The 25,789-nt window shown below is 41.4% G+C and overlaps 1 protein-coding gene across 7 annotated transcripts; it reads right to left on the bottom strand.

Moving 5' to 3' along the window:
- On the bottom strand, positions 1-25,789 carry LOC117429535 (CREB-regulated transcription coactivator 3-like). 7 transcript variants are annotated; one of them, XM_058998858.1, is made up of 15 exons: positions 24,366-25,789; positions 17,561-17,671; positions 16,785-16,913; positions 13,740-13,801; positions 10,233-10,295; positions 9,240-9,346; positions 8,007-8,045; positions 6,744-6,829; positions 6,233-6,282; positions 5,767-5,984; positions 5,285-5,550; positions 4,105-4,398; positions 3,883-3,966; positions 3,511-3,718; positions 1-3,335 (listed from the first exon to the last, which is right to left on the bottom strand). In XM_058998858.1, exons 1-15 carry the CDS (start codon positions 24,495-24,497, stop codon positions 3,133-3,135), a joined length of 2,052 nt encoding a protein of 683 aa, XP_058854841.1. In that variant the 5' UTR covers positions 24,498-25,789; the 3' UTR covers positions 1-3,132. The 7 variants fall into 7 exon arrangements, with proteins under 7 accessions (XP_058854841.1, XP_058854843.1, XP_034757793.2 ...); XM_058998860.1 differs by having other exon boundaries at positions 3,511-3,715; XM_034901902.2 differs by having other exon boundaries at positions 4,105-4,383.

Raw genomic sequence — 25,789 nt, 5'->3', positions numbered from 1 at the left:
AAACACAGACCAAAAGCATTCCTGTGTAGTAAAATTTTAATATCCGAAAAGAAAGATTTAAAAATGCCATATTACAAATAAAAAATAAATGTTAACACTAGTGGACAAGAAACATCTCTCTTTAAATAGAACTGTACATTGTTTAAACAAAAACAAAAACCATAGTAACAAGACTTTAAAAAAAAAAAAGAAAAGTTGAATTCCTTCTACGATAAATTGATAACATTAGTAATCATAATAAATCATAAAATAGAGATACACACAGAATTAAGTAGAAAAGAATTTGGGTGACACATATTTGATTGTGAGGTGTGAGAGGGTTGTTAGAATAAGGCAATAGTTGAAAGGACCAAACCACACCTAACAGGAGGGGTGTTAGCAATCTCCACCTCACAGTCAAGACCAGACCAACAGTAGAAGGGGGGGGGGGGGGGGGGGGGTGTTACAATAACTTTTCAATTTACTGGTTACAAAAAACAGGTTACAAACAGTCAGACATTTCGAAGGAGTAATTGTTTAGCAGTTGTATTCCCCTCCTCTGAATTGTGGGTGCTTGGTAAGGAGGTTTGTAAGCAGACAAGAGGGTATCAACTTTAAATGAACTTTGAGCCCAAGCTTTTTTATTGTTATTATTATAATATAGCTGCAAAAATATCCTCCTAAAAAAATAAACTCTTGTTTTACAAACGCTCCGTAGAATAGAATCAACTTGTGCCAGAAACAAAACTAGGAGGATGGCCAGTAAAACTAGAAAAATGAAAGTGAATCAGTAATAATTTTGACACAGTTTTAATACCACTTTATAAACACTTTGTAAAGTGGTGATATTTGAGGTAATAATTTCTGAACTTTTACCCATCTTGCACTTCACTTCACAATCTGTCTTTAATCAACCAGCTGCTTCTCCCAGTCACTGGCATGCTTTACAAAGGCACTGCTGAGGTGCTGTGACCTCGGAAGAAAACTACCTAAATAACTTTAACCTAATATAGTACCAGAAATCATTTTGCTCTATTAGTTGACCTATATAGTGAAGGGAAGTATGTGACAGATGATTTACTGCAGTATTACAATCGCTTACAAAGGTACATTACAGAACTTACACAAACTTATGTATTTATTGTGTACTGTATGTGTAATTTATAAAAGATCCACTTTCACATTCCTAGTTCTTTCTTCTGGTCTCTGAATTGTTAGACAACATGTTTGTCAAACACCCTTTAGCTAGGCCCAGGCCTTCTACTGGGGGCAGAAATCTGCTGTAAATGGGTTTGTTCCTAAAAACAAACAGATTCAGCAGCTCACAGCTCAGCTTAGCCCAGTTGGGTTTTCTTTTCCTTGAGACTGCTTGTTTACTACTCCACAGCACCCCCTGGTGGGATTCCGAGCTAGGACAAGTTCTACTGCTAGTAAACCACATTGGTATTCAAAACATACAAAACTACTCATTAACGATGACAACAAACAAAAAGACTTTTGCAACATTATAGAGAAAAGGTACTGATACTGAAATCTGCCCCAGAAACAATTCTACTCCCGCCCCTCTCCTCCAACTAGACGGTTTACTGGAAACCAGCTCAAGATTAGTGACTGCATTGCTATTCATTAAAAAATAAAACCATCATATATGATGGTCACTGCTCCCTTTATCACTGTGCAATCGAGCTTTTAATGTCTGAGCCTCAGATTCACTTCTTCAGGTACATATTGGATTCCTGTTCCACAGGTATTAGTCTCTCTCCCCCCACAGTACAGTTAGTCAACACACAGAAACAGAAACCTCGCTTAAAAACAACATCTCTGCCTTAACTTACCAAAAGATTTCGTATTTAATTAAAAAAGAAATTCACATGGAAAAAAGTCTGATTACTCATTCCCTTAAAAGAAAGAATGATTTTTTTTTTTTTTTTTTAAATAACACAATTACAATATGCAACAACAAGAGGTACTGTGCACTATGTAAAAATTCAGCTTAAATTAAAAGGTATATAAAAATAGCAATTTAAAAAAGGGGAAGTCATTTTGGCCACAAAAACTTATTCAAAGCAATGTCCTTCCCTTTTTACTCCTCCTGGTGGCTGCATGTTGTAACTGTGAGATTTCACAGAACCGCATTGAATGCGTTGAAAATGTCCCACCAAACCTTGATTAGCTGTTCAATCTCTGCAGTGTTTGGGTGGGAAATGTCCATTTGACAAAAATACTTGCTTAGATGCACTTTTAGGGTTTCTCCATCACAGATCTCCTCAGTTAAACTCTACATATATAAAATACAGTTTTCACAATACAGGTGTGTTACTCGAACAGTGCTGGTGGTGTCCGATTACAAGAACAGATGCATTTAGCATCTATAGAGAAAGAAACCAGTTTACAAAGAATGTGATTCTCCAAGCTCTGAAGACCCTCATTCTATTTCCTTTATTTTATTTCTTCTATTTTTTGCCCTTTTGTTTTTAATGCATTAAAAAAAAAAAAAAAATCTGCGTCAAACGACTTTGTACAAAAAAAAAAAAAGCTAAATACATTTTTTAAATATAAACACTGGATTTAAAAAAATCTCTCCCCTCTTGTGTTTAATTCTGCCAGATTTTCAGGTTATCGTGGAGTTTGACTGAGGAGAAACTCCATTATAGATATGTTTTTAATTTACAGTACAGGTCGGGCACAGGCCTGCCTTGGAAGGGTTTGGTCAGGTTTTAATCCTGCAGAAGACAGACAGCAGGTTATTGGGGTACATGGATACTATAGTGATGGTATGATGCAGGGTATTTTACAGATTTTAAACTGTGCTCTGGTGTTCCAGAACAGGACCAGGGGCCACACAATCTTTGCTGGCGGTATAGAAGATGGCTAACCCTTCCACATTGCAGGTTGTGTGTTTTAGAACAGACACAGCTATCGATATCACACTGTCTTTGCAGATATTGGGATAGGAAAAGAATAAAAACCTAAATAAAAAAGTGGCTGGATGGTAAACGGGTCTGCTCTGTGGCTCTACAGGATCCAAAGCCCCCATTCCCTGTGTGTGTATGCGTGTGTGTGTGTGTGTGTGTGATGCATGTGTGTATGTATGTGTGTGTGTAGGGGGTGATATCCACATTACAAAGCATCCTCTTCCCCTACTCCATCTCCCTAGAGTCTGTCACTGCGGAAGCTGTCCTCCACAGAGGGGTCAGGTAGGACCATGTCGGGGTCACTCAGCATGCTCAGTCCGTCCAGGCTGAGGGGTTCGATTCGCAACTCGTTGCCCAGGAACTCCCCCTCCGAGTCAAAGCACTCCGGCACCCCTGCCAGCGCGCTGCTGATATCCTTGGACAGGCTCGGGTTCGACTCGTCTGAGAAGGAAGAAGAAATCACCTATTCAGTACAGTCACGCAGGTCACAGGCAGAGGGTCACCATCCAAGTCCTGATCAGGCCAAGCCCTACTGAGCTTCAAAGATGTGACCCGATCACAATCCAAAGTGCATGGTTGACCTGGCACTACTGGGACACCATCACCTGTTGCTTACCTGTTAGAATGATGTTGGGGATGCCTCCCCCGCAGTTTGAGAAGAACATGTTCTGCCGCAACTGCAGTGACTCCTGCAGGTCCCCGTGGCTCCCACCCAACCCCATCAGTGACGCCTGGGAGTAGCAGAGGTTGGACCCCGGGTCAAAGCAGCTTCCCCCCGGCAGTGAACTCATGGAGTTCTCCAACATGTTGAACTGGTCGAGCTGCTAGAGAACACAGCATGGTTAGAAAAGGTGTGCATTCAAAATGGAAGAATCAGCGCGGCACACTCAAGAATCCTCATTTCTTAACAGCCAAGCTTCTCTTGCAGCTGAACAAAATGAAACAGGGTGTCAGAATAGTTAGTGCATCGTGAATGTCACTCTTTTACCTGGTAAGACAGGGACTTGGACTGCCTGCCCGAGAGCTGGGTGTCCATGAAGGGATCATAGAAGAACGCCCCCAATGAGTTGTGCTGCAGAAAAGGAAACGGGAGAGGAGATGAGCACGTAAATATACATTCCGTAAGGTAACAGCATTACAACATGAATTTAGTATTAACACAAACTACAAATAATAACGGTTCCATTAGTATCTGCTGCCCGGTACTCACATTGGCATTGGAGTTCAGATCCATATGAAGGTTGTGGAGGGAAGCCACTGGCTGCTGCTGAAGCTGCTGTTGCTGCTGCTGCTGCTGAAGCTGCTGCTGTTGCTGTTGCTGTTGCTGCTGTTGCCCCGAGGAACGCTGGGAGCTCTGCTGTATTGGCTGGTGGGACTGCTGCTGCTGCTGCTGCTGCTGCTGTTGTTGCAAAGACTGCTGGGACTGCTGGTACAGGTGGTAGGGAGGGGGCGGCTCCATTGGCAGACTGCTGGTGTCCAAGGAAACGCCCTGAAAACAGGCAAACTGAAAGTCGTTAATTACAGCACACCGTTTATTATTCTTCTCATCATCACAACAACAACAACAACAACAACAACAACAATAACAACGACGCAAATGTCATGTTAAGTCAAGGTAAATTTGTCCAAGGGTAATAGTTATTAACACTAAATGTTTAGATCTTTATAACATTAACAGGGCTGGCATTTGAGTGAGCGATCCTGAGAACCCAACAGCTTTTAAATGGATTTTCCTGTTGCATGAAGAGAAGTCACTGCCTCGAAGAAGAAATTTAAAATTTCCTAAAATGGAAAATCAAAGCACTTTTTCCAGTGCCTCGCCATGTCTCGACAGCACATTGCTATTTATGTATTTTCATAACTGAATGAGCATGATGGGTGCAAACTGTACAAATTCACTTCTGGAAGTTTTACGTCATAATTGACAGTCAAGAAGTGTTGACCAGTGTGATCGACAATGCAGTAAAGTTACAGCACAGGTGTGTCTGTGCGCAGTGGTACAGGTGTGTCAGTGTATGTGTGATCTGCGACTGCCCAGGTGTGCGGATACCAGATGCTCACCTGTAACAAGGGACAGACAGCACAGCTGTGTGATTGCTCTACCAGCCCTTTGAGGACTTGATAGTAACTCCACAAAAACCTATAATGTTTCGCAACAAGTTTGCTTCAAAATAAGCTTTACTAAATAGAAGGGAAAAAAAACAGTACTGAAGTCTTTATAATACCCAAGAGCAAAGAGCCAAGGAATGTTATGAGTCTATGATAAAATACTGGAAAAATATTTAGACTGGAAAGAAACCATGTGCAGTGTGACAGGCAGAGGGACACGATCAACATAATAGCATACTGGGAGTCAACGTAAAGCATGCGTGTGTGCCCGTGGTGCTTACCTGTGTGATGGGGGACAGAGACGGGGACATGGTAGGGGAGAGCTGCATGCCGAGGCCCCTGCGCTGCTCGGCCCCGGGAGACAGGGTCAGGGGGCTGACGGGGGTGTGGCGCCGGCGCGGCGTGTTGCTGAGGGCCCCCTGTTGTGGGTTGGACAGAGAGGACAGGCGCAGAGACGAGTGGATGGAGGGGTTGCTGAGCGATGAGTGCAGCTGAGAGTTGTTGAGGGTAGCCTGGATGGACGGGTTACTCAGGGAGGAGGAGAGTCCTGTGGGAAAGAGAGATGTTGGTATCAAGAACCGATCAACAGCACTATAAATAGAGGTTAATTAAAGCTGGGACTGACAAGTCCAGTTGGCAAGCGAACTAGATGATCATTTAATCTGTTTGGTTGTTTTTGGTATACAGGTCTTCTACTGCGAGAATATCTCCTATAAACCTCATACAGCAAAGTAACTAAGTGGCAGCTATCAGGCAACTGCACCTTGCGAGTTCCCAATGCCCAGGTGCATCATGGCAGCGGGCAGGTTTCCTGTGCTGCTCCCTCCACTCAGGCTGGGGTACCCTCCATCTTCAGGGTCCAGCGGGGTGGGCAGTGGAGAGGGGAAGTGCAGGTTGGTCAGGTCTGGCAGTGATCCGCCTGTGTTCAACGTCCCCTGGAAATGGGAGAGCCCAGCATTCTGTTCCGGGGACGGGAAAATACTGGCAGAGGAAACGTTACAAATGTTTATAAATCATGTTGTTGTTTTTTATATCTTTTTAAAGCAGTGCAACCACATGTGCACTCACATACAAACAATGAAGACATGTACCAACGCACAGTAAAATAGCCACAGTAACACAAATAAACAGTCTGCCTCACACTCTTTTTGACAGATAACACAATACCTTTGCAGACGGAGTAAAATTAAATGTAGTCTTGTTTCCTATACAAATGAGGTGCAACTCACTTGATTCCAGGCACTTCACATGATTTGGGGCGTGAGGACAGAGACTGCACCTGCATCAAGGGAAAGGAATGAAAGAACTTCAGCATTTTGTTCTCCCCCCCCCCCCCCAAAAAAAAAGATGCAGAGTCCCATGTTTCCTTAAGGCACACATTTTTGGGGGTTTGTGCTTTTCCTGTGAAATACACAACCTTCTCCCACCCTTCCTTTTGCCCTGCAATGTCTTAGCCACAATCTATTCCACAGGCTGCTGAAAACAGGCAGACATGCATTTCCTCAATGATATAGTGACCCCTGCTGGGATCTTAAGGAGCTTATCCAGGGTTGGAGATATAAACACATAAAGACACACCTTAATGCCAAATTCCTTCAACAGTTCTGACATCCTGTTGTGTAACTAACCTTCCTCATCTCACATTATGAGCTGTTTAAGAGGCCGAGTTGTATTACCCTGAGAGTGTAATGTTATTCTATCAAGACGGTTACTTCTTGACATGCCCTTTTCCCCACTCACCTTCTTGGCCTCCCACAGCTGTTTGGGGAGTGGCTTGCTGACACCCATCAGACTCTCCTCGTTTGCCAAGGCTGGGAACGAGAACACTGGACAAGACAAACAAGAGTTACTTTCCAGAGCAGCATTACCAGGAAATACAGTACTGTGCATGCAAAGCACAGAGCGACCAGCAGCATGGACAGACATAACTCCAGTCTAAACACATCATTGGAACAAAACAGCAGAGCTAACTGGGAGGGAGAGAAAGGAAAAAAAAAATCAATCAAATCAAGATAATAGCAAAGGTACAGTGTACCAACAGGATTTTCAGGATATGCAAATAAACCAGCGAAACGGCAGCAGAACACTACAGCAGCTCACTGGGATGGGCTGCTTTGTCAGAGCACAGCAGTCCCCTGGTACGCATCTGACCAGCAGGTGTTTAAAGGATGTTTTGCACTTTGTTGTGTTTCCTTGGCAACAGGAAACCTGTTTGAGTTGAGATGCACGCTGGGGCTTTTCTCACCAAGGACGTAAAATGGAAATGAATAATTCTACCTAAATATGACGTAGAACAAACACTGTCAGGAGAAAAACGAACAGTTGCCAAACAGGAAATGATGAAACGATTAACATACTATTCATTCAAAAAACGTGGAATAGCAGATATGCATGAGGGCATCTGTATAATGACAAGTGGTGAAATCATACACAGTGCTGCAGTAACTCCCATGCAAGGACTGTAAGCATTACATTCAGTCTTAGAAAGGAAGTAATAGTGTAAAACAAAAAGGAATCGAAGAAACAAATCTAAAAAACGGGCCCCGGGGGAAGGCTGGCCTCCTTACAGGACAGCCTCCCTTTAATACTGGGAGAGCGTGGCACAGCATCATAGTGGATTAACCCACTGCAACACCCAGCAGGGATGCATGCTTAACACAGAGATCAAACTCAAGACAGCAAAGAAAAGGGGGAGTTACTGTGGGCATGTCGACACAAGGACAAGCCAAAAGGATGGAGGGACGCAATCAGGCAATCAGACAAGGAGGATGACAAACAAATATTAAGAAGAAAACATGTCGTTAAATACGACATAGAAAGTCTGGCACTGAAGACAGGCATACATGTCTTGCACGTTTAGATTTACTGACGCAATCAAAGGCTGATCTGGAAACGCCTGCTGCAGACGAATTCAAGTCTTTCATTATCAAGTCTGGCTGCATTTCACAGAGGTCACCCTCCTGGATATTGCAAAACCCTTTCTCTTGTTCAGTAACCACTCACCATCTCCCATCCCGTCGATCTCGGCTTCATTAACGCTGACTGTGGAAAAATGACAAAATGAAATGGTAGTCAGTAAAACTCCCAGGCTAGACCAGCTGCACTCATCCCTAGCTCCCTCACATGCTCTGCACTGGCAGTGTATCATCAGGTGGTGTTCAATTCAATCTGAATATGCAGAAGCTTTAGCAATTTAGAAACAGCAATTGGTCTCTAAACTTTGCTCTGTCGTGTCTCTTTTTTGGCTTTATATGAAAGTCGACTCTGTGGATGTACTAAAACTGGACTCTGCAGCTTTAAACCTCTTCTGCCTTTCCTCTGAATGAGGCATCAGGAATGAGTAAAAATAAACATTGAAACCAGAGCCCCAGGGGACTAGGAAATAAGAACAGCATTGTTTTAAACAAGAGTTCTTAACGTTCCATAAATAAGGGTCTTTAGTTGTAATCACCACATCTAATTGCAGCTGTTAGACAATGTATCATTAAATAATCTGGTGAAGAATTGTATGCCTTAAAACAGTGATGCCCAATTCAAGCGGGATTGCCGTGAATAACTGGATAACATATCTAATTATTAATAAAGGAGGGCATGCCGTGGGGCCTCTCGCAAGGACTTTGTCCCAAGAAAGATAAGGGGCCGACAAGCAGCAAGAATGTCTGCGTATGTGTATCAGAGACAAGGTTTTCTTTTACCCCAGACTCCGATCCAACTGCTTGCTCAAGACAATCCTTTCACTTCTTTAGCTCTGTCAGCCTCCACAAACATGTGTATTAAACCACCCTATTCACAGCATAGGAGAAAGGGAGGATGTTTTGCAAATCCCTCCCAGAGACTGAGCTTGTGACCTTATTTGTGTCCAGATGGCCATGTTCATGCCCTTTATTGTGGCACTGCCTCTCCTATCACAAGCCACTCCTCAGGTCACAGCTAATTATCCCGGGGCCAAAAACCTACAGGCATCAGTCAGCCTGGTCCACCCTCTCCCTGTCTCTCAAGACGCTCTCCAAAACGAGATCTGAGACTGGAGAATTTATTTTAATAAAACAAAATAGATAAAAAGGAAAGGAAAAAGGGAAGAAATTCTTTCTTCCCGAAATAAATAAATGAACAAATAAATCCCCCCCTCCATGCTTCCTGTGTGCAGACCTTCCTCTGATCTTGAAATAGATACAGATAGAAACCGATCATCCCTTTGAAAGTGACGATGAAAAAGGAAGGTTGCGACTGGCTCACCGTTGCGTTGAGGGGGCGCTCTCGACATCTGCTGGTTCATACCCACAAAGGGGTCCTGGGGATTGGGGTTCAAGGCACTCGTGTGCAGAGCAGAGTCGGAATTTGTCCTGTTCGAGGGAGAGGGGTGGGGGGCGGGGGTATATGAGTTAGAAACCACAGAGACACTGAAGGTCAAGCTGCACACTGCTCATTTACACTGCTGTCGCTGTGAACAGATATTTACACCAGGGTGATTCTTTCCCTGTGTTGGCTTGAAGATACACATTCACTCATTAATTTTTTTTTTTTACCAGGTGGTGGTCCCCTTGCTGGTGGTTTGGCAAATTGATACAGTAAGCCTGTTTACTGGCCAGTTAGAAGTTAGAAGAATAAAAGAACATGTTAATAATTAGAAAATACCATTTGGCCAACAGTAACAAAAAGTACAGTTATAATGACAAACTTCATTACTCGGAATCTGAAAGATAAATTTCTGTTGGATATGAAATAAATTAAATATATACATTTAATACATGTACAACGGTACACAATATTTTGATCTACAAGCGACCCCATAAGAGTTGTCAAAAAATAAGTAAGACACACTTTGTGCAACAGATTAATTGATTATGCAAACGGAAGACAAGACACATATTCTGCAATACATAAAAGCTGCATCTCTCTGCTGAGAGTCACTTTCAGACCACTGATCAGACATACTTTGAAATAGGGGACAGACTGAAGGAGATTGGTTGGAAGGTGCTTCCAAATACCTCCACCCTGAACTATTTAAACACTTTGCAGACTGTTTTGTGGTCCGTGTTTCTGGTTTTTGTGTCCAACCCGGGTATGCACACCTTTCCGTTTGCAGAACCTTGGCTAAAACATTGTTTTGTTTTATTCCCAAGAGAACGACAGTGAGATTTAGATAAAGACGGACAGGAGGAGAAGAAAGTAAAGATGAAAATGAATCTAGGGCTGATTCCTCTGTGAGGAATCAGGGTCAGGGTTCACCTGTTGAGCTGGGATAATAATCTAAATCCGGGCCGTTTCTCTTCGCTCCAGGATGGCTGCTCCCTTTAGAGATGGAAACATTACAGATTACAATCCTGAATCACACCTTGCTTGGCGCTCATCGTGGTTAGTAGGCGTGTGGCAGAGGGCGTCAATGTGTAAAGGAGCAGCAAGGAGGAGATAGATGGCAGGCTGCTGTTTAGTGAGTGAGCAAAGATCAAGATTGAAGGTCTAAGAGTAAGCAAACCAGAAGCTAAAAAAGGTAGAAATAAGATGTTTATGTTGCATCTACTGGTGCCACCATTTACTTCACAAGATATCTTTCTATGTTGACTGTACAGAGGTACAGTATCACACCATTGTAGCAAACTGCAAACAAAATACACAGGACTAGATAATTCCATAACAGCACCCTAAAATACATCTAGGAGGCATGTCGCCCGTTTATTAGGAATAGAGTGTTACTAACACAACAGAGTCAAGAAACAAGGTTTCTCTATCCCCCCCCCCCCCCCCCTCTCATACTCATGAACAAGACAGCATACTGTAAAATACAGGACTAGGTCATGTAACAATTTACAAACTGCCTGCCTAACAGAACAGGAAAAATCGTAATTGTCTTCTTTTATCAGTACACAAGTGTTCCTTTCTTCACTATAAAATACCCCATCAGCTCAATAGCATGTTGTATCTAAAGCTTGCTGTTCCTTCATCTGCTTGCTGGGGGCGATGCCCTGCTGAAAATAGAGAGGACTGACAAAGCATGTGCAAGCTTTGAGAGACCCGAATCACATGCTGCTGCCCACAAATATCTAGAATTCAACAGAAACATTCTGCGATTGATTTATGTGGAATCTGTTGTGGTTTCAAGTTTAAATCCCACCTTCCTCACAGCTCCTTTTATGAGGGACTTTATCTTTACAGTTAAATAACAGTACTATCTTTATTTATGGAACATAACAAGGGGAGGATTATGAAGCAGCAATCTTCAGGAAAAGCCTTGCATTACACGGTTGCTTTACCCTTGCTTTGACTCACCTGCCACATAGAAGGGCAAACAAAACTCTCATTTGAAACGTATCTGAGCATCACAGCCTTTAAGAAACAAGGCTGTATATTAAACAGGGATTTACAAAAAAGGACTCAGGAGCAGTAACAAGAAACTGCATTAGAAATTGAATATTTTATGATGAGAGTGTTCCGAGTTATGGATGAACGACCTACATATAAAATATTGTATGCAATTGGGGTTCACAATGTTGCAGGTTGACCAATGAAGATGGAGAGCTGGCAAGCCTCCAAACAGACTTAACTTGATTAAAAGCATGCAGAAAACCTCTGTTTCTCCAGTTCATCTCTGGACCATTTATCAGTATGTTTACCCACATGTTCATGTTGCACTGATCACTCATTAACACACTACAGACCCAGCCAGCAGGCAGTATAATCTCTCAACTTTGGCTCCAGGCCACAAGCCTGGTGTTGTGAACATTGGAAACAAAAATGGGATCTTAAGGGTTAATGCCTCACTAGTCCAGCAGAGGGGGTTAGCTGGGAAAAGGTGAGTTTGTGTGTAGGGAGAGCGTGAGACTTGAGAGGCAGTGACCCCTACTGCTGACCCTGGGCCAGCTGGACTCTTGAAGAGCTCCGCAGGGACAGACTGACATCTCTACCCAAACACAGCAATACCCAATATCTCTGCTCAGCAAAAACCCACAGGGACCACTGCACTGCCCCAACATGGATCTGCAAACAAACAGTCTCCCGAGACCATAGCAGCACTGCCCAGAAACAGACTGTGCCACATCTGTACCGCTCTGCTGGGACATACAGCATTGCACAAACAAAAACAGACACTCGCATCTCCCGGTCAAGAACTCCCAGGCAAACCAAACTGTCTCTATACTACTGCTTTCATGCTGTACTTTGTTCTTTGCTGTATTTATTGATTGGTGTCAGAAGAGCTTCCCCTCACACACTCAAATATACTAACTTGTATGGTTGTTTGTGATGCGGATTAATGTTCACTTGGAACTAAACAACCCATTGGCACTGTGCCCTGGGAGACAGGGAAGGACCCTGTATTTGAGACGTGTTCAGATTATGGTATGCCTACATCTGTGCGAGATACTCTGTTTAGAATAGTAAGTTATTTATGCTTCTGTCTTGTACTGTCCTTGTTGTGTTTCCATTAGCAGTAATCACTTTTATAAAAATGCAGTTAAACTGAATTGAAAGTGCACTAAACTGGTAAAAAACTACAGCAAGGATTGGCCATTTACCTGTCCTGTATTAAAATATTTTTAGGGTGATCTTAAACAGCACCTGCAGCTTAATACTGCCTGTAGCAATTTTGTACATTTTCTCAGCATTTGTTTTTGATATAAGACAGTAAAATTGGGCTGCTACTTGAGGAATCCCTGTTGGGGTATATTCAGTAAATGTCTAAACCCGTTTCAGACAGGCAGAGCACTGCTTCTTGGCAGCCTGTGCATGGTTGAAAAGCTAACTGGCTCTTCTCCAAGCCAGCCTGCAGTAATGTGCTGCAGATGTGTGTGTGCTGTAAACATTCTCTGCAGAGCTTGCCTCTTCAGATTTCAAGCAGCATCTGTCTCACAGTCGGCCCAGACAGAGACTCCAAATCGTTAGCATGCACAGCACTAACGAGCCAGGCATGGGAGGTTGCCACCAATTACCTGCTGGTCACCTAGCTTCATCACACACTCTGTCCTGCCTGGCTCAGTAAAGTACAGACTACAGAGCGAAGGCCATACATCTGTTGCACTTTTACACACAAAACAGATTCTTTCAGGACACTACCAGGTAAGGATACCAGTTATCGGGTATTTACTTCCCATTATTATCTTATCTTGACCACTCGTTGTCTCTAGAAAGCCAGACAAACAGAGTGGAGAGAGCAACAAAAAACAGAACCAGAGAAGTTCCGAAAGGAAAAAAAATGATATGTGCCATTTTGAAAGCTGTTGTGGTTAGTATTGCACTGTATGTGTGTTCTGGAGTTCAAACCTGAATAAAAAAGGCAGGTTAGAACTAGAGAGAATATGATGCTGGTTAGTACTTGGAGAATCTGCAGGGTTGTAAGACAGCACTTCAAACATACAACATTTTAGAAGAAAAAAGGTATTAATTTTAAATATACAATTCAATAAGCCTTTAAATAAATCATGTTTATTTTTTTTAGACTATAGGATTTAGAGAAAAAACTAAAAGCATTTGAATAGCAAAACATATAATAAAATATTTTTACTTTTATTATATATATATATATATATATATAAAAGTTGATTTTTTATATACATATATATATATATATATATTATATATATATACACACACATATATACATACACACACACACACACACACACACACACCCCAATGTAAACAATGTGGTTTTTAAGGGTTAGCCTGCAAGGTTTACAGGTAAACGTGTTTATGTGGGACTTTATCTTTAGGTTATAACTGAAAACAAAAGCCGGTGCTCACCTTCTCCAGCTGTTATCCGGGGGCGGAGACAGATACACAGATCCATACGGAGAGCTCTCGACGTTCCCGAGTCAAGGAATACCACTCCCAACACAATTCAACCTTGACACAGCTTATCAACGTAGAAATCCAACAAGATAAAAATGACATTACACGCAAACGTTGTGTAGAAATTCACACACAAAAGGAAGGTGCTTTGTTATAAAGAAACACTAGAGCACTTCGCATGCACTTGTGGTTATGCAGTGTGGTTCAAACTGAAGGATTGGGAGGCAGTGTGGCCTAGTGGTTAGGGAGGTAAGGTAACATGTCAGGTTGACCCTCACGGTTTTATATAACAAATAATAAAAAAAGAAATCCCAGATTATATAAAATTCAAACCCAGGCCCAGCATGACCAAACAGAACAATAACGCTGCCTTGATCAAAGGTCAGTGAAACAATGGCAACATTATCAAACACTAGCAAACTGTCAACACTAAGTTCCTTGCATTGTCAAACAGTGCAATTATGGAGAGAAAAAAAAAATACCATTCCTGGCAGTTACACAGTCAAACATCTGTCTGTGTTCGAGCTTGGGATACACAATACTTTCTTATATCTTATATCAAGGAGTATCACCACTGAGATCCTTAAGCATCTTGATTACATTCATCATAAGGAAACAGAACACACAACTCCTATGGAAGAGAAAGCCTGGCACACATTTTTCAGGTATTCTTACTGTCAAGCCATAAGAGATGCACTAAAAGAAAGAGCTTTCTTCAGTTTTAAATCAGCCTTGAGTTGTTAATGCCGTGGGATGGGCAGATAGCCAACAACTCCTCTGAGACCATCAAGCCACAAAGACAGTACTACACTAATGGGGGCTTACACTGTAGAAACAATCCACACTCACCCTAATACCATCAAATAGTCCGGAGGAACAGTTACTCAATCCCCTGGATTTTGACCTCTTGCACTTGTTTTGACAGATGCTTTAAAACATTTGTGGAAAACAAGACTTTAAAACAGAAAGCAGTGTGTAATACACAATGAAATGATTACAAACAATAAATAAAATGTATGAAAGTAGAACATTTCTGAGAAAGCAAAAGTCAGACGTCTATACCGAAAACAAAGTTCAACCTCTGATCTACTGTAGTGTGTCACCAGCAATTTACCTCTAGTTTGAACTCTTGCATAACAGTTTGTGCCGTTTCTGGTTTTACAGAAAGCAATGTTTGCACCAAGACTATTGAGCTAAGTCTAAGCCATGTACTTATATGCATTTTATTTTCTAGTTTAAATTTTTTTTTTTAAATGCATCTTATTTTTCTTTCAGTTAAGGTAGAATATGATGCTTAAGGAAGCTTAAACAAAATAATGTCTTACTACTCTAACTGTTCAGAATTTATTCAGGAGGTGATACTCAATAAAAGGTGTCAAGTTTTGAAATTCTGTCCACAAATTGTGTGCATTCTTTTTTAAAAGACGCATTAAGATTAAAGCAAGCCCTGGAACAACCCTTGATCCAAGTAGAGCACTGCGCTCGGATGTTTGCACTACCACTGTTTTACTGCAGGTGTCTAACATGGGAGGACGAGAGCTACTGTAGCAGGGCAGTAGGACAGAGAGGATCTGTTTCAGGTAGAAGGAGAAGGAGCTGCCAGATCACACAACTGCAGAATCCTGACAGAGGTAACTCACTGCCTGAGATTACAGAAAGCAAGCGTGTCACGTCAAGACATTGGACTGCTTACATAAACCTGCTGCCTCCCTGACAGCATTTCACATACATTGGCTGTTTAAGGGCTTAGTGATTAACCCTATAATAAAGACCATGCTTTTTTTAATTCAACACTAATCAAGTCTTAAATATTTTTGTTTATGGTTTCCTGCTCAAAAAACCTTCTTTCAACCACAAACAACAAACTAATGTAGATACGTAAATACATACTCGTAGCGTGGTTTTGAAAGAGTCAATGAAAAGAGAGTGGGTAAAGAATGAATCAAAATACTGAATACTCAGCCTTGGCCTGCCCTCACTCCCTCTATCTCTCTCCCCTTGAAGGTGAAACCGGATCTGAACAGAACACTTTCCCTCCTCCTCACAGCCCCTAATCCTCTTGAGTTCAAAAAACAAACAATAAACCAGCTAGCGGACAGGTACCTCCCAAATGTATTCATTCTCTCTCTCAAAAGGACAGAAACACGAAGACAAACAATCAGGGGCTCAGAAGTGCGCTAGTCTATTCAATCACAGCAGGGGCCCTTTGTGTGCAATAGTTAAAACAACATCTAGATGCAGGGGTGTGCACTTTCATTTTGGTTTTTCAGGATGGGCCTTCCTTCCACGGTATGTACATCCCCTACCATTTATAGACCCCACCTACAACCCATAAGTGTGCACAAAAACGTACTGTGTTTAACTAAATAAGAACACACACGCCCAGCATAAACACACACACACACACATATATATAGTATATATTATATATACTGTATACATACACACACCCATACAAACATGCTCCCACAGTTGTGCTTAATTGCCCTCTATACGCTGGGTTGAGGGAATAAACATTAATCATGACATTATACTATGTAGCTGCTGTTTTTAAAAGGGCTGATGTCCTCGCTTGAGAAGACACAGGCCTTGCCTGCAGGCCTCCTATTAAACCAAAATTAATCTCTCCTGTTGGTTAAGTGGAGCTGTTGGAAGGCTCTGGGTCTCAAAGAAAAATAACCCAGGTTATCAATTAACAGCACAGGTGCAGAGCTGGCTCACTGGATCCCTAAACAGTACAGCATCACCACACTTCATGCAGTACTATTCTGATGGAGCAGATGCTGTTGGCTAGACTAGGAGTGCTCAGTACAAAGCTGCTGATCCCAGCCCTGCCTATTCAGGCTTCTTAATTGCAAATATCCTCTCGCTCTCTCTCGCTCCCTCACTTAGGGATGCTACAAGAACAGAGCCAAACATAAACAACCTGACACTCCTAATGTAAGCGACGGCTGCTACTCCGAGTCAGCAGAGCATCACCGGGTCAGTAAAGGATATCTGGCGTCCGAGCTTGTCTGCAAGTCGCCGGTGTGGAGAGTTGAGTCGGCTGCGGTCTCGACTGACACGCTCTACCAGCCCGTGGTGCCGAGTGCCGCGCATGCTGTCCAATCCTGGTGTAAACGAGCCCTGCATGGGAAAAGGATTGGAAATGGATATTCCATAGCCATACCGATCCACATTAGAAAATGCTAGTTAGCTGAAAATCGTATATTTGCACACAAATTTGGGGAGGTACAGTGCAGTATATATTGTATAATTTCTTTTGAGGAGCTACCAATAACTTTATCACATGGATCACTTTATCTCAAAAGGAACACATGGCTGAATTTGGAGATGAGACAAATTAAACTCTGGTGATCAGCCTCCTTGGTTCGCCAGACATTTGCCTGACTAGGCTAGAAATCGACCTCAGCAATGGTTGAAGCAGCCTTTTTTACACACACTCAAACTATAAGGTTTCCTTTGAGTAAGGGGAAAATGTAAATGGATCATCCTTCGGGAAGAGCATGCTAACCATTTTCAACACCCTAATGATCCTTAGAAGAATTTTGCCTAAGGCTAGAATGGCTCATGCAGTCTTTTGATTCAAGTTGAGGTTAAAGTTCAAAAATGCAAATACGTGCAAACATTGTGTTTCAACGGTTTTACAAACTACATGTAGACCAGGATAGATGTTTTTTTTATTTTTAATCCCCAAAAATGCTGCAAACCGTCAATGCAGCTGTATGTCAGAGAAGAGAGTGGGAATTTCAGAACTGTGTCTTGCTGCTCACCTGAAAGTCTGCACTAGTGTTGCCGATCTGATTGACGTTTGGCAGAGAGCCGCCATAGTACTGCGCCCGGGTTTGTGTTAGCTGCAGCTGCTGAACCTTCTGGAACTGCACCTGCCAAGAAAGAAACACAGCAGTCAGCCCCTGCACTGAGACGGGGGCAGGCAGGGGAAACGACAAGGGCTGAGGAGCCAGGGATGCGTTCAACTAAGAAAAGGATTTTGGACTTTCTGTCATTTGTTCGTGGCTAGAGTTTGCTAACAGAGGCGAACGATCTGGAGAGGTTGCGCAGTGGAACAAAAAAGGCTACTGAGGAGATTAGTTTGACTCTGGGTGATGGACATGTTTTTTATTTTTTTTATTTATATGGACCCAGAGGAAGCTCAACAAATTATTTCAGGTATATTATATATTTAACTGCAATTTATTGATTGCAAAAAAAAAAAAATTATAATAATAATAAAAGTATTATTATTATTAAAAAATATGTATAATTAAAAATGTTCGTGGAGCACAGAAGTGTTCTACTAACGTTCTCTTAATTGAACGCACCCCAGCAGGCAGCAAAGCCCCTTGGCCTGAGGTAGGGACCGAGAAGCACAATGGCCTTATGGTTCGAGAAGAAGGATTCAAAGGCATTCTGTTCTGGTAGTTAGAGGCAAGTGAATGGAAGAAAGTGTCTATTCGCCAGGCATCAAAGAACCTTCTTTGAAACAATAATGCATGCTCAAATGTCCCATACCAATGGTGAATGAGCAATTTTTTTTTTCAAGAACTGCAGATTTATAAAACCCTTTATATACCGACTCCCAGAGCCAACCTATTAAACTAAGCCAAGTTGAGTATTTTGCTCCCCTGCCTTATACAGTGTAGCTTTTCTCTGCAAGCACAAGGTAAACAACCAAAATCTTCATTACGATCAGGAATAGGCAAATTCAGATGGTCGTTCTTACACATGCTAACCAAAGGGCAGAATTTGAATCTCAAAGCCCCACCTCATTCTCTACCAACAATAGGCCAATGATGTACTCCATTTCTACCGCTGGAGCCATACCTTACTCTCTGATCTATAGCTTCCACATTGCTGTCCATTACTTCAGCTAATTTTACACCATACCCCAGTCCTTTAATCGCTGAGCACAAAAAAAAAAAAAAAACACACACACACACAATACCAGTTACTATACTATTTGTAGGTTTCACTGCAGAATCACTGGAGTTTTGAAGATATCTAGAGTACCTCTTATCCATCTGTGATGAGACTTGCTAAGGACTCTCTTTGCACATGTTGGGAATATCAGTCTGGGGCTGTATGGAAGCAGTCAGTCTGCCTGTCAGTTATTATGTAGATACAAGTCAAGAGGATCTACTTTCTCGTCTTACTTACGGCTCTAATGTGGGATTTACAGCAGTGACCCAGGACTAATGTCACTGATATGCTTGTTACTCTTAGCGTCACCCTTTTGCACAGAGTTCAGCACTGTGTCACAGGGGCAAACAAAACTCCTGCTCCTGAATCTAGTTACCATGGCATGGTTATTTTTAGCAAAGGGTTCCTGGACTTTCCGGTTTTTGCTCCCAAATTAAACACAGCAGTCAAGACCCAGCCCTAGGTCTTACAAGCACCGTTTTTGAGTGTTTTAAGTGCTGTGTGAATGGGGTCATGTTTTTTATTGTTGCCAGGTGACCACTGCAAGACATTGGAATCAGTGCGTTTGTATATCAATATATACACACACACACACATAAAAAGTATATCAAATACTGTATACCTGCGACAATAATAATTCATTACATTTTTTTAGAAATGCTCTCTCCAATTAAAATGACAAGTCAGCTGAGGCTGAAAGTGTATAAAAGGCCTACAAAAGCACAGCTGGAGTGTACAAATGTCTCCAAACAAACATGACACTGTACTTCATAGTGTGCATGGTGCTGACCGTACTTCATAGTGTGCATGGTGCTGACTGTACTTCAGTGTGCATGGTGCTGACTGTACTTCAGTGTGCATGATGCTGACCGTACTTCATAGTGTGCATGGTGCTGACTGTACTTCATAGTGTGCATGGTGCTGACCGTACTTCATAGTGTGCATGGTGCTGACTGTACTTCATAGTGTGCATGGTGCTGACTGTACTTCATAGTGTGCATGGTGCTGACATACAATTGTCCCATATCCTGTTTTCTGTCAATCATAATCTTCAAACAAAATGGGAGAGAATTATTTTGAAATGCATTATCTGTAATACATGAAAAGTATTACCATTCTGACTATAATAAATGCAGCCAACATAAACACATTGATTAATGGCATTTCACGCTGTGCCAACAGAAATCCAGAGCGGGCCAGATTTAATTCTTAGCACCAAGACACTTGTCTGCAATGTGTCTTTGTTGACAGAAAATATGACAATATGAAATCGTACAAAGATAAAGTAACACTGCAACTAAGCACTGGAAACTGAAACAACATTCACCCCTTCCTTCAAGGATCTTCAAGAATCTACAGCTCAATATGAACTGCTGACAGATGTTATAAAAGTCACTGCTTATCCTCCCCACTGTCTGCTAGCTTTAGCTCTGTTTGTCACAGTCATTTTGAACAGAGGAGAAAAGGTTAAAGCCTGGGCACCAGCCCAGAGGTAGGACAGTCCTGCCCTTGACTGGGTACAGCCCTTGAAAACCAACATGACACCAACTAGGCCTCAAGGACTTCTGTGCTTTCATACTGGATCAACCCCTGTAACATACAGAGCATTGTCACACAATGCCAACACACCATTATCACACAATACCTTCTCTATCAGACCTGATAATGCTTTATAGAGGATACCTTTCACTTTTTTTTTTTTTTTCCAAAGATTCCTCTGTTGACCTTCAGAGCTGTCCGGGGAACTGGCCCTAAATATTTATCGGACTTGCTGCATCCCTCCATGTCAGCTGCGCTCTTCAAGCTAACAGCTGCTGACTGTTCCCTTGACCAGGTGTGTCACCCTGGGAGGTCAGAGTTTCTCCACTAGTGCTCCTACATGTAAATCGTTTGTAATCATGTTTTTATTTGAGTTATTGTCATTGTACTTTGTATTTTTTTTTGTATTTTTCCTGTAAACTGCTTTGGGATGGCATTGCCACGAAAGGCACTATATAAAAATACATTGATTGATTGTTTGATTGAAATATTGTAACCTGGCCAAAACAATAGAAAATACATTCCAACAATGTAGAATTGTTGCACTATTCAGATTATTTTATTAATATTAATGTTATTATTTGTTAGAATTAAACAAATGTACAATATTTAGGTTGCTATTTGATGTGTTATTTTATTCTGAAAACAGCAAAATCACTGCTCAGAAGAACTGAAGGTTCAGTGGGCGTCCTCCGATCCCACGACCAAACCAGTTTCCTCTTCTACACCCAGGAACTCGACAGCAGATGTCAGCGAGCTACTGGGCTCTGGAAGGAAAAGGCCAGCGCTGCAGGTGTCCTGTCTGAGCTCTACAGGCGCCTGGTCGGCAGGGTCCACTGTAGCGTGAAGAGGAGAAACAGTCCCTTCCATATTTGCCGTAATGCGACGCTCCCTCTGGAATCTCAAGCAAAGTCTGTTGACTTCGCACAGCCAGGACGTGAACCTGCGCTCCCATGACTGTAGGACTCGCCCTGTGGTCGTGCTTTCACCAGGTGAGCCACTCGGGGACCCCTCCAATAAGGCTGCTTTAACATGCCCCTCAGCCCATAAAAGCCAAACAATGACTTTCTCCTCAACCTTATGATCCTGTGTTTCAGCCCAATGGTGGGTTGGCTTTGAGTCACCATAAGTTCAGACTGAATGTCTTGAGCAACCTGAGACCTCACCCTTTGTCTCAGCTCATGTCTTTTCAAGTGGGGTAGGGGCAGCTCAAATGTGTCTATTAAAAAGCCCCCAATTTGACTCACAGGTAGCTACAGTATGAAGAAAGGTTAGAAGGGTGTAATATTCTCCCTGGAACAATAAGATGTATTTAATAAACTCAAGCAATAGAAAAACATTATTAGGCACTGATTTCATTCTTTAAGAGACCTTGCGGCAGGTTCATCAAGGTTTCTATGACATACAGCAATCACAAAATAAATAAATACATGTATAAATGATAAAGAAGATTTGGAACAAACTGTACACATTGACAAGGGGTCTAGATACTGTGAGAAAGTTATGAGGTGTAAATTAGGAAGAGACTTTATTTAAAACAAAGTTAATCTTAAAGCTATAAAATAAATTCCATTGAAAGCATGGAGCAACAGAGAACAAGATAAATTTATTTTGAAAGGGAGAACTGTGTTGCAGCCAGCTAGTGCAACACAGCCACGTTTTTATGCCAATAATAATAAAAAAATAATCTAATCTGCTGTTGATGATCTACGCTGGAGATCTAAACACATTTTTCACTTCACAGTATTAGGAAGAATTCAGCACAGATTTTCAAACGGATTCAGAATTACTGGCCTTGAACAGAAATGACGTGCACTAGCATAAAAACAGATAGATAAAAGTCTCCTGCATGTTAAAACTAAGTAAACAGAGTTTTGGCTTGGTTAAAGCACAAGTTTTGACCTCTCTGTTATAACACGTTTCCATTGGTTTTATGGGGCACAATGGTGTCCTTCAGACGTTCAAACTGAGATCTTGTCTAGTCTTAACCATAAAGATCCCATTAGGGACAAGGCATCCTTGAAAACATGATCTTCACATATCTAGCCAGGTGCAGACATATCTTCAGTTAAATAACCATGGTCTTAAGAGAAAGCCTCTTGTTGACTAATGCAGCTTTTGTCACATCCACACCTCCCACTAAAGTAGTGCAGAATCTTAAGTGTTTTGAGCAGATCAATCACTAGATTAACACAGCTGAAAGCGACATACTGTTCTACTTGTGCACTAAGCCAACTCTGACATGTGTGTGGGTACGGGGTGGGTGATACAATACTGGTCTTTACTAATTCCAGCCAATAACAATCCAGCAAAACAAAAGAAAACTCAAACAAACAACTTTGTTTCCAAGTCCAGGACACACAGTGCAAACACTGTACTGTCTAGCAGTAAAGCACTCCCCTAGAGAAACAAGGAGAAGCAGTGTGGCACCCGACTACAACACTGAATCATAGCGAGATGCTATAAATCACAATGCATATCATGTTATACAGCACAGGTCATAATGTGAGACAATGCATATCTGGGAGCAGCACTTTCACTGTACAACCAGCAGTGTTGGGTCAAGCCTAATCCAATTCCATTTCCAATTACTTTTTAAAACCAATTCCCAATTGCAACATCAATTCCAAGTCCTTCACAGAAATGTCTTTAAATGAATGGGAATTGAGTTGGAAAAGGAACTAGGAGTGAAAAAAAAGGAATTGACCCCAACCCTGACCTCCACTAATCCAGTCAGAATGGAACACCTCCACTCCAAAAACATGTCAAAAATGTACACATTAGAACAACATGGCATCCATCTAGCATGGGTCACCTACCTATAAGAGAACAATACAGGCAGCAACATAAGGACCACAACAATGCAAACTAAATATTCTAATACAGATACTGGCACCCCAATCCAATAATTATAACAACATTCTTATCAAAGTATCCATCTCTCTCTCTCGCTCTCTCTGCTCCACAGGAAAAGATCTGCTGACAAAAAGTGCCACTCCCCTGAAAACAAAAACCCACTTCTATAAAATTTCTCTCAATGAACTCTGTGGAGCTCTGGATATCAGATGCCTCTTAATCTTCAGCAGCTGCATTCATTTAACTGCTGATCATGAAGAGTGTATGTCTCCTTATCAGCAGCATTACAGCTGGATACAATTTAAAATGTAACAATTCTGGCGTATTCTGTTGACAAATCATGCCCCAAAGCACGCGTGCACAGTAATGCAGTAACATGCACGGCAAGTTAACATTGCATATGTTTACTGAATAAGCAAATTGCTCTCCATGCTGTCCAAATCCATTTATATATCTATATACATAAATTTCTTCTTGGGGGTCATTCATTTATCTTACCAACAGCCTTATAGATTTTCATTTATAAACAGAATAAAGAATGACAGGTCAGCCAGTGTGTAAACTCGTGCATTTTAAAACATGATGTTAAATGGACACTACACGGGGGCATTAAGTGCAACCAAACCCCCCCCCCCCCCCCCCCCCCTTTTTTTTTTTTACTACAGCCATCTATAACAGGATAATACGTGTTCATTCAAATACATGTTATATATGCAATACATATCTGTAATGTTCGTTATTTCGGTGCATAACTAGAGGTATACCATGAATAATGCCTACCCCACCTGGGGTGAAAATTCCATATTTTGCTTTCTGCTTGGTTGGTCCTGTGCCTCCCAGACCACAGCACTAGTCAAAGCACTACAGTGTCAGAATTGCATACATACTACAAGACATTAGGGCTTTCTGTGTGTTTATACTGTTCTACTTTCTCCACTGCTGCAGAGAGAACCGGTATATGCTGTAAACCATTTTAGGGTCAGATTACAAGACTCATAACACTTACTTTACACCTTGCTCAATTGGGAGAACAACATTTTCAATGTGACAGGTGGTATCTAACAAGCCCTACCTTCCACTCAGAGTATGGAGTCCTACTCGTATACACTCATCTATACCACTCACTCTCTAGTGCACACGGCTGGAGTTCATATTCTGTTTGTTTGCGTTATCAAACAAAAATAATATTCGTCAGTCGCTGATAAGCCAACACATGATAAACTGACATCGGTTAAATCTTTATTATTAGATCAATTTGCTTACCCTGGAGAGAGTGATATCTGTCATAAGCTGCTCGAAGGCCCGAGTCTCCTCAGCCTGTTTCTGGTTGTGCAGCGCAATTTTTTCGCTGAATTTCCGGGGGTTGGTGCCACCTGAACCCGGAGATCCTGCCATGACGCAGGCCGCAAAGTTTCACTAGTTGAATATGAAATATTTTATGAAAATAGAAATCTACTAATAGAAATAGCATATAAGAAAATATATTAACTATTTCAATGCAAGTTTCTCAGTCCCATATTCGCTGCGCCATAAATCGTTTTTTTTGTTTTCTTGTTTGTAAACAGTGTCCATATACATTTATTAAATGTACATTTTCTTTTGTTGTAAGATTTAAAATATCCAGGAGCCCAAACCCCCCCACATTAGTGATGTTAACGAACATAAAAATTATTCCATTTTTTGGAAGCCATCATTTTCTTTTTTGTAATTAAAAATAAAAAAATTAACAATTATAACCCCCTCAATATAGCAAAATACATTTTATTTAATTTGTTGAACCTTTCCAACAATTGGGACTGCCATACTGTAAAAAAAACAAAAATTATACTGGTCTAGAAGTCTATAAAATAAAATTTAAAAGTTTGACATGTCTTTCAACATGATTTGTTCGGTTAATAAATGAACAAAAATAAAGTATATATTTTTGTCAGTAGCTTGTCATTGGTCTTCCCATTTCTTTCCCAAACAACTTCAATGATCTTAAAAATATTTAATGTTTTTTTTTTTGTTTTTTTTTTAAATCCAGAAATCCACAATAACAAAACAGCGAATACCCAGTTATAAAATCCTCTTCGTTGTGATTGTACGGACTCCGTATTACAAAATCACACAAGGCAGTTGCAAATGCACGAAAAATATATAAGATTTGCTCAAATACTCCATAAGTTTAAAAACTGATTTTTCAAAGTTTGTTTTAAAGAACGCAATTAATATGTACGTATATATTTAAACAGCAACTCCAATTTCAACAAGTGTCCGATGATGTTCAACAACAACAAAAAATACAAATTCAGTCTCTATTTCTCTCTGTGTTGGGAAAACACGGCGTGTAAAATTCGGAACAGCGGATGATCTTGTCTGGAAACAAATCCACTACAGCCCTGATTGAAAAAAAAACGATTTCTTTATGTTTTACAATTAACTGCATGCTGTTCGCCGTTCTGTCAGATCGGTAGGGGGTGTGTAGACTCGCTTCAGCGGCTCCTTCAGCTCCTTCATTACTTCTTGTTATCTCGTAATCACCGTTTTCAGGCTTTGACCCTGCTTTCCTAGTCTCTTTATTTTTCTAAAAACCTTTAACCCCCCCCCCAAAGTGATCCTGAGAACACAACATGAAAAACACTAGGCAGCTTTCAACTGCGAAGCGACCTGCACCCCTTTGATGACCACAAGACGGAGACAGTGAG

Source organism: Acipenser ruthenus, chromosome 24, assembly GCF_902713425.1.
Source record: "Acipenser ruthenus chromosome 24, fAciRut3.2 maternal haplotype, whole genome shotgun sequence".
NCBI lineage: Eukaryota > Metazoa > Chordata > Actinopteri > Acipenseriformes > Acipenseridae > Acipenser > Acipenser ruthenus.
This window is presented reverse-complemented; position numbering and strand designations above follow the sequence as displayed.